This window comes from Brassica napus, chromosome C2 (genome assembly GCF_020379485.1).
Source record: "Brassica napus cultivar Da-Ae chromosome C2, Da-Ae, whole genome shotgun sequence".
NCBI classification, from domain to species: domain Eukaryota; kingdom Viridiplantae; phylum Streptophyta; class Magnoliopsida; order Brassicales; family Brassicaceae; genus Brassica; species Brassica napus.
In genome coordinates this window covers 3,013,570-3,029,302 of record NC_063445.1, presented here as the reverse complement: position 1 = coordinate 3,029,302, position 15,733 = coordinate 3,013,570, and the positions used below count along the sequence as shown (strand labels likewise).

Below are 15,733 nucleotides of genomic sequence, written 5' to 3'. Positions count from 1 at the left end.
TTTGGAGATAAAACTTTAAAAATAGAAATACACTAAGTTAGTTATTGTTTTAAAAGTTTAGATGCAACTTTTGTTAATGCAAGATAAAAGAGCTTGATATACATTTTAACTGAGTAGCAAATGATTTTGTTCATAATTATATGTATATTATCTAATTTTGAGCAATAAGCATCATTAATATAAATATTTTGAATAAAATGAGAGAAATAAACTAGAAATATAGGGTTAAGTATACTTATGTTTGGTTATCTTCGGATATCCATTCATGTTCGGATATTACCCGTTCGGATACAGATATTACCTGAACTGGTAAAATAAGTAATTTGTTTTGTTGTTTTAAAATTAGATGATTTTTAGACCGAGTTGACCATGAATATTACTAGACAGACATTTATATTTCGATTCCGCACTTATATTCTATAACACTAACCTGTTAATATAGTTTGCCGGTGAATTTTTTTTTCAAAATTTTGATTCTTAGATATGTACCTGGAGTGAAACTAATTTTTACAGATGTCTATTTTTAAAATTGACATTTATGTAATTTACCGAATTCATAAAAGAAGTTAAAGAAAAAAACTTAACTCATATCAATGAAATAAAGACGAGAACGAAAGCATAATTTTATAGAGGTAGAAAATAAAATCACTTATGGAGAGTCAATAGTAAACACATCGAGAGCAGAACACCTAATCCCCTTTCGTCATTATACAATCGATGTTGTCTATTTGGTTTTGGTGATTTGTGTCAACAACAAAACTTAATTTCCTTTTATGCATATGAAGTCTTAAAAACAGTTAAAAAAGAGATGTAATACGTTAACTCTTCAACAACGATAATATATTTAAAAGACCAACATTTGTATTCGTCATTTTATAATCGATAAAAATTATATTTTTGCAAAATATTAAAACCATTTAATAAACAAACATTATTATAAAAACTCAGTCCGCGCACATATAGTAGATATTATTTTGGGCATTGTTTTTAAACTTTGAATGTAGCTTTTGTTAATACATGAGACAAAAAGTTTGACATGTTAGTAGTGTAGTTTCTTGTAGATCTGTTAGTAGGGTAGTCACCTCTTTGTAACCTAGAATTTTCTGTTTCACCGGAGCTCCGGTTGTACTGTTTCCGACACCCTTCGGAGAGAATTTTATATATATATTAAAATAAAAAAATTGACATGCATTTTAAATTAATATCAAATCATTTAGTCCATAATTATATATATACTTATGATCTTAAAGTATGTGTAACATCAATATAAATATTAAAAAAAACGAGAGATGTAAATTAGAAATATAAGAGTAAGTATATATATGTTCGGTTATCTTCGGATATCTATTCGGGTTCGGATATCCAATCTCTCCTAACTTAATACCCATTCGGGTATTTTGCTACTTCGGTTCGGATTTCGGTTCAGATTTTACGGGTCGGGTTCGGGTGCGTCTTCGGATATCGGGTAAAATGCCCACTCCTATCTTATATATTAAAACAGAAGTCACAACCTTGATTCATGTGTGATTTTTTTTATAAATGGACCTATTCATAGAAATTCATACTACATTTTAATTCAGACTAATAATAAATAGAATTTTTAAAATATTTTAATCATAATATGTTTTGATATCTTTTCATTTTAAATATAAATATATTTATTTTAAAAGTCTAACAAATCTGTTTGAAAAGATTTTTACAAAATCTTCATTTTCGAAATTATATTTAAATATTTTCACTAATTTCGAAATTAGTTTAAAATATTATTATACATTAATATATTCAGTTATATAAAATGAAAAATAAAAAAATCTATAATATTTTATTTATTATATAATCATAATCAATCATATTAAAATAAAATTATTATATTGAGCTAAATAAAATTATTATATTGAGCTAAATATAATAAAATTGTATTAAATTTATATATTTATATATTTTATTTTCGTAATTATAAATATTTATGTTCAAAAATAAAATCTAATATGTTGGTAAGATGGGTTAACATTATCAAACTATATAATACATGTATAAAAATTAACATGTATTTCTATAAAGTTAAAAATATAAAATCTTTGTAACTACTTTAATCATAATATATTTTCATTTTAAATATAATATATATTTATCTATTATATTTTAAAAATTCTAATAAATATGTGTAAAAATATTTAAACAATAACTTGATGTATTTTAAGTTATCGTTTAGAAATGAAAATAAATAAATTATATCATATTTTATCTACTTTTATAGTCATGATCATGTTAAAATATAATTATTATACTAAAATAAATATGATAAATTATATTCAATTGATAAATTTATAAATTTTATTTTCATAAATATAAACTATTTATTTAAAATATAATATGATGATAGAACGGCGTAAAATTAACAAACTATATAATACATGTATAAAAATTAACATATCTTACACTTTTATATATACAATAATAAATTATCCAAAATGAATAAGCATAAAAATATTGGTAAAAGGAAATCCAAATTTGATATACGGGTCAGAATTTATCCTAAATTAAATACAAAATATTTTTTAAATATATTTTCTCATGAATATATTAATTTGCTTAATAACTTAATGCAAATACAATAAGATAAATATATAATAAGAATTGGCAAATACATAAGGTTTAAACAATTAATTAATTATAACATGTAAATTATAAAATTATTGTATTTGAAATATATAGTTATATAAATATTTAAGTATATGATTAACATTAAAAATATATACCACTTATGTTCTAAAACAATAATTTATTTATAAAAAAGTGAAAACAAATACCCGTGCGGTTGCACGGGTCAAAATCTAGTTCTGTTTAAAAAAATAAAAAATAGAGTAAACTTTTGTAGAGGGTTTCAGTATAAGAATCTTCAGGTTTGAAAATTCTTGGCCAAACTAATTACTTGTCTAGACTGAGTTCTCATAGATCTTAGGTGAACGCACATAAGAAAAGTAATCGAAAACTCCAAAAACATCCGTCTCGAAAAAAACAACACGTGTTACAAGTGAGCGTAGTCATCTACGTAACCTTGCAAAGGAATTGTATTGAAACTATTCTTATGAACCAACACAAAATCTCGACGTCTTTTTGAAGGCATCCCGCAATCTGAAGCTCCATTACCGCTCTGCAGAATCGAGCTCTGGTGGAAGCAAATGTTAAGGAAAGAAAGTTTTATATAAAATCTTTGGTCGCATGCATTTATTTAAAATGAACCTTTAACAAAGGATGAACATGGCTTTATCACCAATCTTGTTTCCATCTCCTGCACATTTTTCAATAATTATCAGAGATCAGATAGTATTATTTATTCTTCCCTTTCCTCTTTTCAAAGGACATAATCTGAATAAAGGATAATGGATTAAAGATTCAGCAGGTGCTTCTGGTTCTTCGCATCTCTACATCCGTTTCTTAGTTTGTGAGCATGTCTTTGACTTTTGTTTGGATTTGCTACTCCGAGGAATAAGTATCGTTTTGAAAGATTGATACCAGTCATGGAGGTTAATGACATCAGCGTGCTCTTCGGCCAGCGTGTACCTAGATAATCAATTATCACATACCTTTTCGCTGTAATTAACACACATTGGTTATAAACTCTCATTCATTGTTTTCAGAGTTGAGACATGAAAGAGAGTATTAATACATCAATGAATTGAAGCATATATCTTGGAGATGTATTCATAAGCTTGGCAACTGTTTATAACTAATTTAATCTTATGCTATATCTCTGATTTGACAGAAACGTTATGTTATATCCTGTCCTTTTCTCACCTGAAAATTGAAAAAAACAAGAATAGTAATCTACGTGCGTTTGAAATGCAAACGGAGGGGATTCGATATTCACAAATCACAAACTGAGAAATGGTACAAGAACTTTGTAGGAAATTTACAATACAAAAAAGATCTAATACAGGAACTTTGTAATAAAAGTGGTGATGGTAAAAACAAAACACGGACTACTAAACTGGTTTAGGATACTACACCGGAATCTTTATTGGGTTTTTCGGTTTATCAACCAAACCAAATCAAAAGGGAGTTTAAACAACCATACTCAATAGGTAACCACTTAATTATCAAGTCTCAACAACAAATTTACAGATAAAATTATCAGTGACTACCAAAAAAAGAAGAAGGGATTTAGAGTGGTTGACCACTAATCCATCTCTGAAACATGATAAAGCTTTCATTTGGTTTGAATTCAAGTGTATGCCCACCTCCCTGTAAATTAAAATCAGAAGAGAAGTCACCTTTTACTTGTGCTAATTATAAGGGCAAAGATTCATCATATTAATTAAGAAGATCAATGGACAAGAAGACTTGCTTTGACAGTAGCATATGTCATGTTATTGGCATAAGTCCTAGTGTATCCAGCAATTTGATTATGTACCATCCATGGCCTCCACTCATCAATAATGGAATAACCAAGCGATCTTATCCACGCTTGCGTTGAAGGGAAAGGCACCACTAAGTCGTGATCACCGCTATATATATACATTATTTACCCAAAACAATGTCCCATAAGAGTTCAATATAAACTCTTGAAATTAACTTGTATATATAAAAAGGTTAGAAAGTTGTAGATGAATCAGACCTGAATATGAGAGATCTGTATCCTTTGATGCTGTTGTTCATATGGTATGGTACGCTGCTTTTAATGTCGACGTCGTAAGCCTTGCCCGAAGAACACCGTACCCATTTTTCTATACTTCCCTGAAATCATATTCAAAGTGTCTTTACCATCATTAATTGTATAAACCGCCGCATGCAGCCTCGTCAGATATTATGAGTATACGTACCTTAACCACATGAAGTGCTTTACGTACGCTCTCATCATTGGCCCAGAGGGAAGCAATTAAATCAGTATATATCTGCAAATGGGTGCAAAAGCAATTCTTGTGTTACATATTTTTCTCTCAATGGTTTTACATGTTCATTACTTTTTCAATATTGATCCAAATATATGATAGAATCATAGCGCTGGTGAGTTAACATAAAGAAGATGGATTGCTTACATAGCATCCATCTGCACTTAACGGAGCCGAAACGTTTCTAAGGAGAATATATCTTCTTGGGAACAAGGGGGGATCGCACCGTGGCATTAGAATATGAACAACATTTATACTAGAAATACACTGCAAAAGTAACCAAATAACAACAATAAAAATTGAATACACTATTATCTTTCACAACTATAATGATCAGTGTATACCTTTAGATATTTGTCATGATGTTTCAAGCACTCTGTGTTATGTGGATCTATATTTTCATAGTTTCCTCTACAGCTTCTCTTCAATGACTGCAAAATAAAATAAAAAGTTTTTTCTTTTTTTTTTTTGGTGATCAAAAATAAAAAGTTTTGTATATGTTGTTTGTTTTTAACTCCATTCCTGCACGTAATATATTTCGTGTACCTCGTAGAGTTCATCAGAGATTAATGCCATTCCGTGAGCAAATGGAATGCCATGGTTATGGTCAAATTCGAAGTCTGTTACCGGGTTTCCTAGTACATAACCCTATTGTTAAGAGAAAATGAAGAGGATTGTCAATGTCAGTTTGTTGGAGAGATTAAATCTTTTGTAACATAAGAAGCAGCCAAGTACAACCTCAAGATTTACTTGAGGTTTAAACCCAAGATCATTTCCTGCACGAAGAAAAAAAATCAAATAAATGATACACCTAGAGAGAGAAAAAAAAAAGAAAAAAGATGAAACACACATATACCTTTGGAGATTTCTTGAACTGTTGCCGGAATAGTCTTACCAGAATACGAATCTCCAGCGACATAAAAAGGGTTCGAAATAAACTCTGTATGCTTACTTAACCACTGTACAACAATAAAACACTATAAATAAGAGAATGTCTACTCAGAATTGTTAATTTCAAACTCTTTCCTTAGTTTAGTATTTCTACCTATAATTTCTCCATAAGGTTCAGTTCAGTTCAGTTCTAATTGTTCATTTAGTCTTTTTCAGCAACCTAGCTGATTAGATTTAACCAGTGCATTTATAAAGTCATATGGATAATCTAGTTTATGGGTGGTCTCTGTTTATCCAGCTTAGCTCGAGGCCTAGTATGGGATAGTCTCATATTACACACTTTTTTACATTATTGTCACACTGAAGTTTGAGTTCAAAAAAAGGAAAAAATGGTCACACTTAAGTTTGTCTTCTCTATTTTAAAACCTTGCGAATAAATTCATGGATCTGCTTAGCTTCTCCTGAGTCACTAGGTGTATCAAGAAGTTGAGTTGTTGCATAGGAGAAGCCAGTACCAAGAGGCTGGTCTAAAAAGATAATGTTTGCCACCTACGAACAATGATTCCATATACTATAAACAGACATCATGAAGATTAATAAAAGAGAACCATAACAAGCATTTGCTAATGTTACCTTTGTCCATGAATGTGTTGTAGAAAGTAAGGCGGGTCCACTACCTTCATTGTAACCCTCCTCAACGTTAAATGTCACAGGACCTGTTTTTTTTTTTTTGTCAATTCAAACCATAATCAATAACCAGTTGAACCGCAGATCCCCAATCGGTGAATTTTGAGATTTACAAAAACATAATTGATATAGTCTTTCGAGTTTTACCTACCGTTCTCGAAAAACAGACCAGTGGCAGAAGAGCAGCCAGGTCCTCCACTTAACCAGATAAGAAGAGGATCTTCTTTTGGATTCTTCTCAGATTTAATGAAGTAGTAAAACAATTGCACTTGCTCTTCTTCACCAACACCAATATACCTTCATACAAAAGCAATTGAAATAACTTATTTCACTCTTTTAGAGAAACCACAAAATGAAGACTATATGGAAAAAAAAAGAGACACAAACCCGGTCTCAAGCTCGAAAGGAAGAGGACCTTCAAAACCAGGAAGAAACTTGACAACAGAGCCAGAACATGCATGTAGGCTTAAGATAATAAGTAAAAGAAGCAGAAGCAACTTCTTAGCCATAATGTGATTTTTTTTACAGAAGGATAAGAAAGTGGAGGGAAAGCACTATTTTGTTTTAGCGAGATGATTCTTAAAATGTTATTCTAAGTGGAGGGTAGGTACTGTATTTTACAAGAGATAATATATCATTATCACTCTTCAATAATATCGTCTCACATTTTTTTCACACGTGACATTTTTTATCATCCACACGAAATAAGTTAGCTACCTCTGTCGACGTATTTTTTTCTAAAACGAAATTTTGGTACCTACCCGTAATTCTTGTCATTATTATGAAACTTTTAATTGACTTTGACAATAACTACACCAGTACCATTTAAGAATTACAAACCACTGCTCCCAAATCCTTTTTTTTTTTGAAACCCATAATTAATTGATTAGAAGTGTTTAGTTGGGGCCATTAAAGGCACCCTCAACAAACAAAAGGCCAGATGCATTAAGAGCGTTTTTGGCCAGCAAATCAACAATGGTGTTCCTCTCTCGAGGGATCCACACGTTTTTTTATGTTTAGATGAAATAAAATGAATAATAAGTAAAAGAACAATAATTTGAAACTTTAATCAAAGCTAAATGTAAAACTTTAATAAGCCAAAAATCACTTTTCAGACTTTTTATAAAAAAAAATTACGTTTCTGATAATGAATCCTTGTTTTTGAAACTGAAACATACCTAAATGGTTAGTTCTTGTCTCCACAAACCATACATTAAAAGCAAGAGTCTACATTTGTTCAACTTGGACTGAAAAGCCACATTTGCAGCGTTTAGTTTTTACTGAGGTTTTCTCATCAAAGGTTTCTTCCTCATCAAGAAACACATGCTCATGTTCATCTCCTTCTCCATCTCCATGCTCACGGTTTTCATCTTCACTACGACTCTTTCTTCCTCCTGACCTTCCTCTCTTAACCCCTCCTTGCTTTTTAGGTGTTTTTACATTCTCCTCCCTAACAACCGTCTCTGGTTTCGTTTCCAAACTCCTCGTTTTGACAACATCATCCTCTGAGTTATTAGCGTAACGGTTCTTCAACCTCTCACGGGTTAAGATAGACGAAAGAAGCTGATACCATCGCGAAGCTGCTTGTGCTTCGTTTCGCTTTCTCTCCTCTTCTTCTCTCATTTCTCTTTCTTCTGCATATGCCTAAACACAAAACCAAAAAAAAAGGGAGATAAATCCAAAGATCCACATTCATATTTAAACCATACAATTATGTGATTTTTACCTCGAGGATTGTGTCTTTGAACTCGGTACAGACCACAATACCTTCGAAAACAGGAGTAGCACGTCCACTTTTGTATTCGAAACCAACCATTGCAGGAGCATAATCTATTCCAAATCTCTTAGCAATTGAAAATATTCGAGGAAACCTTAAGTGGACTGTTCCAGGTGGGAGACATTTCTCAGACCAGACATCAACTTGACCACGCTCGTTCTGTAACCATAAACACACGCATAAAAAAAGATTTTACAATATTTCTGTCTACAGATTCTAGGCCTGCGGGTTCAGATAGTTCAGTTCTACTAAAATCTCGACGAATTGAACCATAAAAAAGTTCGGGTTCGGTATCCGGTTAAAATTTTGGGTAAAATCGGTTAAATAAGAGTAATTTTGGTTAGTTTGGATAATTCCTTTCAAAGTTCTGGTTAATTCGGTTGAAAATTTAGGATAATTTCGGTTACTTTGGTTACCAAAGTTTTTTTATAAACAAGCCGAATCGAACCGAACCGAACTTTTCACCGGACTAACCAAAATTTCGGTTCGGTTCGGCAGGTTTGGTTTGGTTAAAAATCTCAGCCCTAACAGATTTCCATTGAAGAGAATAAACAAGACCGAGATGAAGATGCTTTTACCTTAGGCACAATCCCATTAACAGCATGAGGGAGACACAACGGTTCCATTTGCCACTTCCCGTATAGCTCCATGCACCGAGAACCATCTTCACTGTCCTTGTTCCCATCTCCAAAATCTTTTACTTTTTTGACCTTTGCGTTACGCTTGAGAATCTATAAGGTGATAGTGGACATCAAGAGTTGATTACAAAACCGGAAAAAAAAGGGAATGAATAAAGATAATACATGTACCTTTAAGGGAACTTCATTGGCCTTAAGCTGAAGCCCATCACGAAGCCAACTCTCTTTAGTTCTAAGAGTCTGCACACAGGTTCGAGGATAAACGGAATGACCAGCGCAGAACCCGAGAACCGGACCTTTTGGGTGAAGTATCTGGTTCTTATGAAGCCATTTCTCAATAGCATAGAGTTCGTGACTCTTATAAGCCTACAAGATTAAAGAAAAGGTCTCAGAACACTCTCAAATGAAAGCATGAGCTATATAAACTCTTACCTGCTGGTTAGTGGGAAGAGGCTCAGTAAGTGCCCTAGTAGCTAACTCAATATCTTCAACAGCAGTCCTCACACCAAAGGACGAGCTACTTGCACGGTTAGCAAGACGGATTAAGCTTGAGGCTGCCTCTAGCTCTCGTAACGGTGCTAACACCATATCCCACCACGATGAGTTCACCCGTTTTGATGAGATCGTGTGCCACTTTGTGCAGTACCTGCGAGTGACATCTTTGGCTCCACCACCGGAGAAGGCAACAACGTATCTAAGAAACATCTTGCAAGCAGAAGCTGCAGCTTCTACGTTTTGTTCTGCATCTATCGTTCCGTTAAGAGCGTCTACGTGGACCCATCTCCCATCCATGTTTTCTCCATTGCAGTACACCTCAGCCCAACAGAGAGGTGAGTCCACTTTCTTGGAACCGAAGGCTGTGGACATTACTTGGTCAGGAATCGACAAGCCATCACTTGCTTTCGTTGTTTTCTTTTTCTCGGTTGCTTCCGTTCTCTGTTGGTTGTTGTTTACAGTTGCAGTTGCAGCCAAAGCCATGGCTAATTGCATCTCGAACTCTACATCTCCTCTCCTCCTTGTCCCGTCTGATTTGCTCGACGTTCCTGCTTCACAGGATGAGTTGGCCTTAGTGTCTTGCAACTGATCAGAGCCCAGAGGGTTCTCATGCTGAGGCTCAGAAGATTTGTTTGGGTGTGATGAGATGGCTTGATGTTTTGGTACCATAAGAGTTGAGTTCCTGAATATCCCATGCTTAGTTTTAGCTTTTTTTGGACCTGGAGACTCATCCTTGTCGGCCCCAGGTTTTAACGAGGCAACATCAAGAATAGATACAAACCTGTGAAACTCAAATTAGTACAGAAACTCAAAACAAGCTTGGCTTACTAAACTGTAAATGTGCAATATTAATATGGAGCTAACTATCAAGCCAAATAGGAGTGGAGAATAGAGCCCTCATGAGCCACTTAAGATATGGTGTCAAACCAATTACGAATACTATCTTGTGGCGAAAGTAACAAATATCACATACCGAGTTGTAAGCTTTAATGCTCTAAGCAAAGCAACAGACAGTGCTCCAAGCTGGAAACAAAAAAAAAAGATCCCATGAGTTTCCTTAGAACAGCATTGATCAATATTGGACCACAACTTCCTTAAAGAAGGATCAGCTATTGAAAAAAACAAACAAACAGAGTAATCTTCATATAGAGAGATTCAAGGAACTTTGGAAAAAAATAAAGCAACTTCTTTGTAAATTTCTAATCCACAGATAAAGAATGAAACTATAGTCTGAAAGTGAAAATTGATGTTTCAAGTAACCAAATAATAAATAAGTTAATTGATATAATCACAAGCTTACCTCTTCAGACGTGCCTCTACGAGATTCAAGAGCAAATGCTAGAGAAGTACGAAAAGACTTCTCAGAGCTAGGAGTACACCTAACAGCAAAGTTTCCACGAACCTACAATTTGAGAGCCAGGAGAAGCTGCTCTTCAATTTCCCATCAGAAAAAAAAAAACACAAAAGAAAAAAGCTACAGACCACTAAAAAGACATACCCAACGGAGAAGAGGAGCTACATCCCTAACAGTAACTTTCCCTAGATTTGGTATTTTTGTTAAGTATGACGGTAGAAGTGAAAGCAAGGAAGCCTGCACATCAAAATTTACACAGTTATGCACAAAGATAAGCCTAACAACAGCAGTCAAAAGGGATATATATACCTGAATCAAGGGATCGTTACAAGCGTTGTCAACTATCCTCCCTCTTGCAAGCAGACATAGCAAGTGAACCTTGTGGACAAGTTCCGCCCGTTCCTTTACGAGAAACACACAATTTTCTTTAAGTAACCATTCATTATTTTAGGATAAAAAGAAGTAACCATATACCTTGTCTTGTCCTGTTGCCCGGTAAGTGTTCTTCTGCCTCTTATCATCAGGAGGCAAATCATCAAGCTCAATGGTTAAATCTTTGTTATCATCAACCTCCACATCAACAGATTTGGCAGGACTAGGAATAGGACAGTCTTCCCAGTCTGAATCATTCATCTCCTCATCATCATCACAGTAACCAAACTGACCACGTTCCCTGTCCTGTAGATCGTTGTCAGTTACGGTTTGCTTCCCTTTATCCAGCTGCAATGATTAGAACTCTATAAGTTAAATATTCTTCCACCATGAATGAATAGAAAACACTACTAACCTTTGCGGAGTCACAGTTCTGAGCAGTATCATCACTCTTCTTGTTGCCACGAGCATTGATTCTGTCAAGAACTTTATTCACTGCTGCTCTGGAGGCTGCTGAGAGTTTACTATCCTTAGTTTTAATTAGAGGCTTCATCTTTCTTCTTCTCAAGTAAAAAAACCCTAAAAAAATTTAAACCAATAATTCAAATTAAAAAAAAAAAAAGAAAAAGAGCTAAACTTTCTTCAAAAAGCGATAAAGGAGTAAACTTTTTTCTCTTCGAAGAGTATCTCAAGAGACGAGGAGGTTAATGCAAATTCCGAGTGAAAAGATAATACTCAGACGCGAATCGAACACGCGACTCTTTCACTCGTGGCTGGCGGAGACAGAGAAAGTATTCGACGGAGCGAAGGTGATTCAGTTACACGCGCCAATCTCTCCTCCCGCGCGATTAACAACAACGACCGACGTACGGGACAAAACTTCTCCGAGAAACTATTAAGACAAACGAGAAAGTGGGAACGCTGTTTTTGACCGCAAAAGTCAGGGACCCACCAAGTCATTAAACGGTCTCGATATTGCCACGTCACCTCTATTTTCTCGGGATCTTATTCGTAATTTAACTATTACTTTTAGGTTAAAATTAAGTACAGTAATTAATTTCTCTCCTCTTCGTGCTCTCTCTCGGTGACGTCAGCCCACCCAAATTCACCAATAAGGTTCTTACACGAATCAAATTCGTTATTTTGATAGATGAATAAGTTTGGAGGTTATACAACTACACATCGCAATCTATGTGTCTCTGTTCTGAGCAAAACTTAAGCATCTCTTTGATGACAAAAAAAAAAAACATGTTTTTGTTTTTATGTTTTTTGCGTTCCTAGAAAGCTAAAGAAAGACAGGAGACTTGATCCTACGGAGATGAGATCAAACCATAAGACCGTGAGCTTAGTCTCAACCCGTCATTCCTGGGAAGAGCTGCGAAATCTTGTTGAACACATCCATTACCTGCACTCCAACAAAATAAAAAAAACCACTCAAGTGATTTGCCTTTGAGATGTTTTCAGTGCAGAACTTTAAGTAGCAGAAGATTTACCTCTTTGTCGTTTTGGTACTTCATGATGTTCATTGGGTTCTCTGAACACTGCAACAACAATAACAACCACAATCAAATTGAGCTAGGACATATCAAAAAGATATTTTTTTTTTTGATTCAAGTGAAGGAAGAAAACGTACTTCCATTAACGCTGCTTGGACTCTAGGATTCTGGAATGCCATTGCAACGTCAGGGTTCTGCATTATCTTAGAGATGACTTCTTCTGGTGTCAGTCCTATTTGATCTGAAAACATCGTTTCAATCATTCAGTACTGAGCCTAAGTCACAACCATACTTATTAGGGACTATTTGCTTACCAAACTGTTGCTTCACTTCAGGACTGTTCAGGTCGAAGTTCTTTAAGGTCTCCGTCATTCTCTTGTCCCATTCACCACTCCCACTCATATTATTCCTAAATCCATCAAAAAGGAAAACTAAGGCTAAATAGAAACAATACAGTTTTAGAGATTTTTAATAAAGGAATCAATGTGCAACTGGAGCTTACAACATGTCCTGTAGCTGTTGACGGTATTGAGGATTTTGAAGCATCCCTACAAAAATTACAATCCATAGAAACAACCTCATATGACTAGTTCAAGCTTTCCATTCAAAAATGGTCAACGGTTAAACCTTCAGAAGCAATACTGAGAACAAGGATAATAATAACAGGATTAAGCATTAAGAGACTTACATTTGAAAGTTTCTGGATTCCTCATCTCCTCAGGCAAATGTCTGAACCCGTACATGAAAAGTTACAAAATGTCTACTTACTTAGAAACCAGATTTGAAAATAAACTTAAGAGAAGGATTGAAATGTGGTAGGGAAGATGGAGTTACGGGTAAACCATCTTCTGAACTGTTGGATCTTCCATCATTTTCTCTAAAGCTTCTACAGACAAACCAGCCCCTCCTTTCCCAGCGCCTGTTTTAAACAATGCACAGACAAAGGATTTAACTCACATCCTTCCTTGCCTAACAAAAATGATGAAAACTGATATTTATTAACTCACCCAAAGATTGAAAAACCTCTGAAGCAGTAGAACCATTAGCCGGAGCAGATCCATTTTGCAAAACCTTTACCCAAAGACCAAATGAGGAGAGCATAGAAACCTCCCACGTTAGTCAAATTAAGTTCATTTTTTAAGAGCACCACTCGGTGTATAGTGCAGATACATAAGAAAAAGAAAACTTACATCCTCAAATAAGCGAGCTTCCTTGGGAGCACTGGTTTCAGAAACTTCTGCATAGTTGCTAAATGGACTTTCCTTAGCAGTTTCCTCCGGGGAAACATCCTCAAAGGCTGCATCATAAAGTTTATAGCAACATCCAAATCAGAAGCTTAGAAAATAAGAAAGCAATAATGTAACAGAAAAGAATCTACCGTAATTCTTTTCTTCTTTCTTGGGTTTGTTTTCCTCTAAAACAACACTTGGCTTATCCACTTCTATGTTCTTTACAGGCGTAGGTTGCGGCTTAGTCGAAGGAGGTGTATCTACTTTTGTTGCTGTCACATCAACGGTAGCACTTGAAGACTGGGATTGAGATTGGAACGGCGAGGGAGTAGGAGTTGTCTGAGGAGGAAATGGAAACGGAAAAGGTGATCCTGCTGATCCTGGTCCTGTCGGGAATCCAGGATTGTTAAACTGGCTGTTCTGCGTGTTCATCTGGTTCATCATTGTCTTCATAGCTGTTTGCATTGCATATTTCTGAAACCAAAGCAATATTATCCACATAGAGCAACAACCAGTCAAAGAACAATGAGAGAAAGTATTAAGAATGTGAAATATATTTGCAAATCAAATAGTTATGAAAATGATTATAGGTGTATATATCTGAATTGCACCACTAAAACCTTAGCGGTATGTAGGTTATGATTCCATGCTTAAATTGTAGTCCAAAAAGTGTGATTAAACAGTTAACCTTGCTACGATAGTCAATCTAATGAATACTATTTCAGATACATAAGCAATATACACTAGAGAATATAGAGATAACATAATACACCATGGTTCTATAAGAGATTAGAGAGCAAAACAAAGGGACTAGTAACTGGTACCTTTAAGTTTGAAGTAGCCTGTAAATCCACCCGAAAGAAAGTCAGATATATATTCTTTAATACTGAAGCAATAAGGAACATGAACAGAGAAACAAAGAAACTAAAGTTAAACATCATACTCACCCATGAGAACAAAGCTGATAGGCCAACACCAACACCAATCCAGAAAAGTGGTGATCCTCTACGATAAACACATAAGAAATGCTTTTAGCTACAAAGAATCAAACATATATAAACAGGGGCGGTCTTGAGCATAGTCAAGTGAAACATTGGCCTATACCCTCCAAAATTTAAGAAATCATTTAGTCCCCCAAATTTGGTTTTGAAAAAAAATTGTAAAAATACTTAAATAAATTGTTTATAGCCCAAAAATCTCAGGGCAGCCCCTGTATATAAACTAAGCACATTGCTCAAAACAAGCTGAAATGGTTAGCAACACTACATGGTTGATGATGAAGATGGTGGTGGCACTGCTGCGCTAGGATAAGCAACAGAGGGTGTCTGCTGATCACGGCTCGTAGAAAAAATACTCGCAAAAGCTTTGCTCCTCCTGTGCTTCACAACCACTGCAAAAGATACAAAATTTAAAATCAGACAATTAATGATTTTTTTTACAAGAATTCGAATTGCAAATTCACAAAAGCTTTCCCATTCTCAATCACAGATAATAAAAAAATGATTTTTTAGAAGAATTCGAATTGCAAATACAAATTCACAAGCTTTGGAGTTCAGAGATAACGCAAAGTCACAAGCTTTCGCATTCTCAATCACAAACAACACAATGGGTATCGAGTGGAAGTGCGAACTAACCAGTTTCTCCAGCTTTCTCCGGAGATTGAGATTGCGCGGAGGCAGAGGTTTTTGAGCAGCGGAGGGTGATTTTAGGAGTCCGGCGGGAGAACCCTACTGGGGTTTTAAGCGAGGAAGTGAAATTGCATCCGATTGAGAGCTTTGGGGAAGAAGATGAAGAGGAAAGTAGGGTTAGGTTCTCCATGTTTATTGCCTGTTTGCAGTTCTGGTGGAGAAGACGGAAGAGGAAGAAGATGAAGGTTGAGAGACTGTTTGGTCTAAAGCTTAC

General features: G+C 34.8%; 3 protein-coding genes across 4 annotated transcripts; all 3 read right to left on the bottom strand.

Moving 5' to 3' along the window:
* Positions 1-4,002: 4,002 nt before the first annotated feature.
* On the bottom strand, positions 4,003-7,088 carry LOC106354446 (serine carboxypeptidase-like 11). The gene is made up of 13 exons (XM_013794376.3): positions 6,858-7,088; positions 6,622-6,767; positions 6,417-6,499; positions 6,210-6,332; positions 5,749-5,851; positions 5,631-5,668; positions 5,439-5,540; positions 5,237-5,323; positions 5,040-5,159; positions 4,824-4,895; positions 4,619-4,737; positions 4,349-4,508; positions 4,003-4,245 (listed from the first exon to the last, which is right to left on the bottom strand). Exons 1-13 carry the CDS (start codon positions 6,977-6,979, stop codon positions 4,165-4,167), a joined length of 1,356 nt encoding a protein of 451 aa, XP_013649830.2. The 5' UTR covers positions 6,980-7,088; the 3' UTR covers positions 4,003-4,164.
* A 475-nt stretch (positions 7,089-7,563) lies between these two features.
* LOC106423638 (DNA repair protein RAD4-like) lies at positions 7,564-12,005 on the bottom strand. Of its 2 annotated transcripts, XM_048746412.1 has the most exons (12): positions 11,773-12,005; positions 11,522-11,685; positions 11,209-11,454; positions 11,044-11,136; positions 10,879-10,971; positions 10,681-10,782; positions 10,354-10,403; positions 9,318-10,161; positions 9,057-9,251; positions 8,826-8,978; positions 8,197-8,406; positions 7,564-8,114 (listed from the first exon to the last, which is right to left on the bottom strand). In XM_048746412.1, the coding sequence occupies exons 2-12, from the start codon at positions 11,657-11,659 to the stop codon at positions 7,698-7,700; spliced, it is 2,541 nt and encodes an 846-aa protein (XP_048602369.1). In that variant the 5' UTR covers positions 11,660-11,685; positions 11,773-12,005; the 3' UTR covers positions 7,564-7,697. The 2 variants fall into 2 exon arrangements, with proteins under 2 accessions (XP_048602369.1, XP_048602370.1); XM_048746413.1 differs by having other exon boundaries at positions 11,522-12,005.
* A 228-nt stretch (positions 12,006-12,233) lies between these two features.
* On the bottom strand, positions 12,234-15,733 carry LOC125581287 (protein TIC 40, chloroplastic-like). Its single transcript, XM_048746411.1, has 14 exons — positions 15,466-15,733; positions 15,098-15,221; positions 14,779-14,836; positions 14,656-14,673; positions 13,981-14,305; positions 13,793-13,899; positions 13,610-13,673; positions 13,437-13,521; positions 13,291-13,331; positions 13,105-13,150; positions 12,917-13,011; positions 12,740-12,843; positions 12,600-12,647; positions 12,234-12,511 (listed from the first exon to the last, which is right to left on the bottom strand). Exons 1-14 carry the CDS (start codon positions 15,647-15,649, stop codon positions 12,458-12,460), a joined length of 1,353 nt encoding a protein of 450 aa, XP_048602368.1. The 5' UTR covers positions 15,650-15,733; the 3' UTR covers positions 12,234-12,457.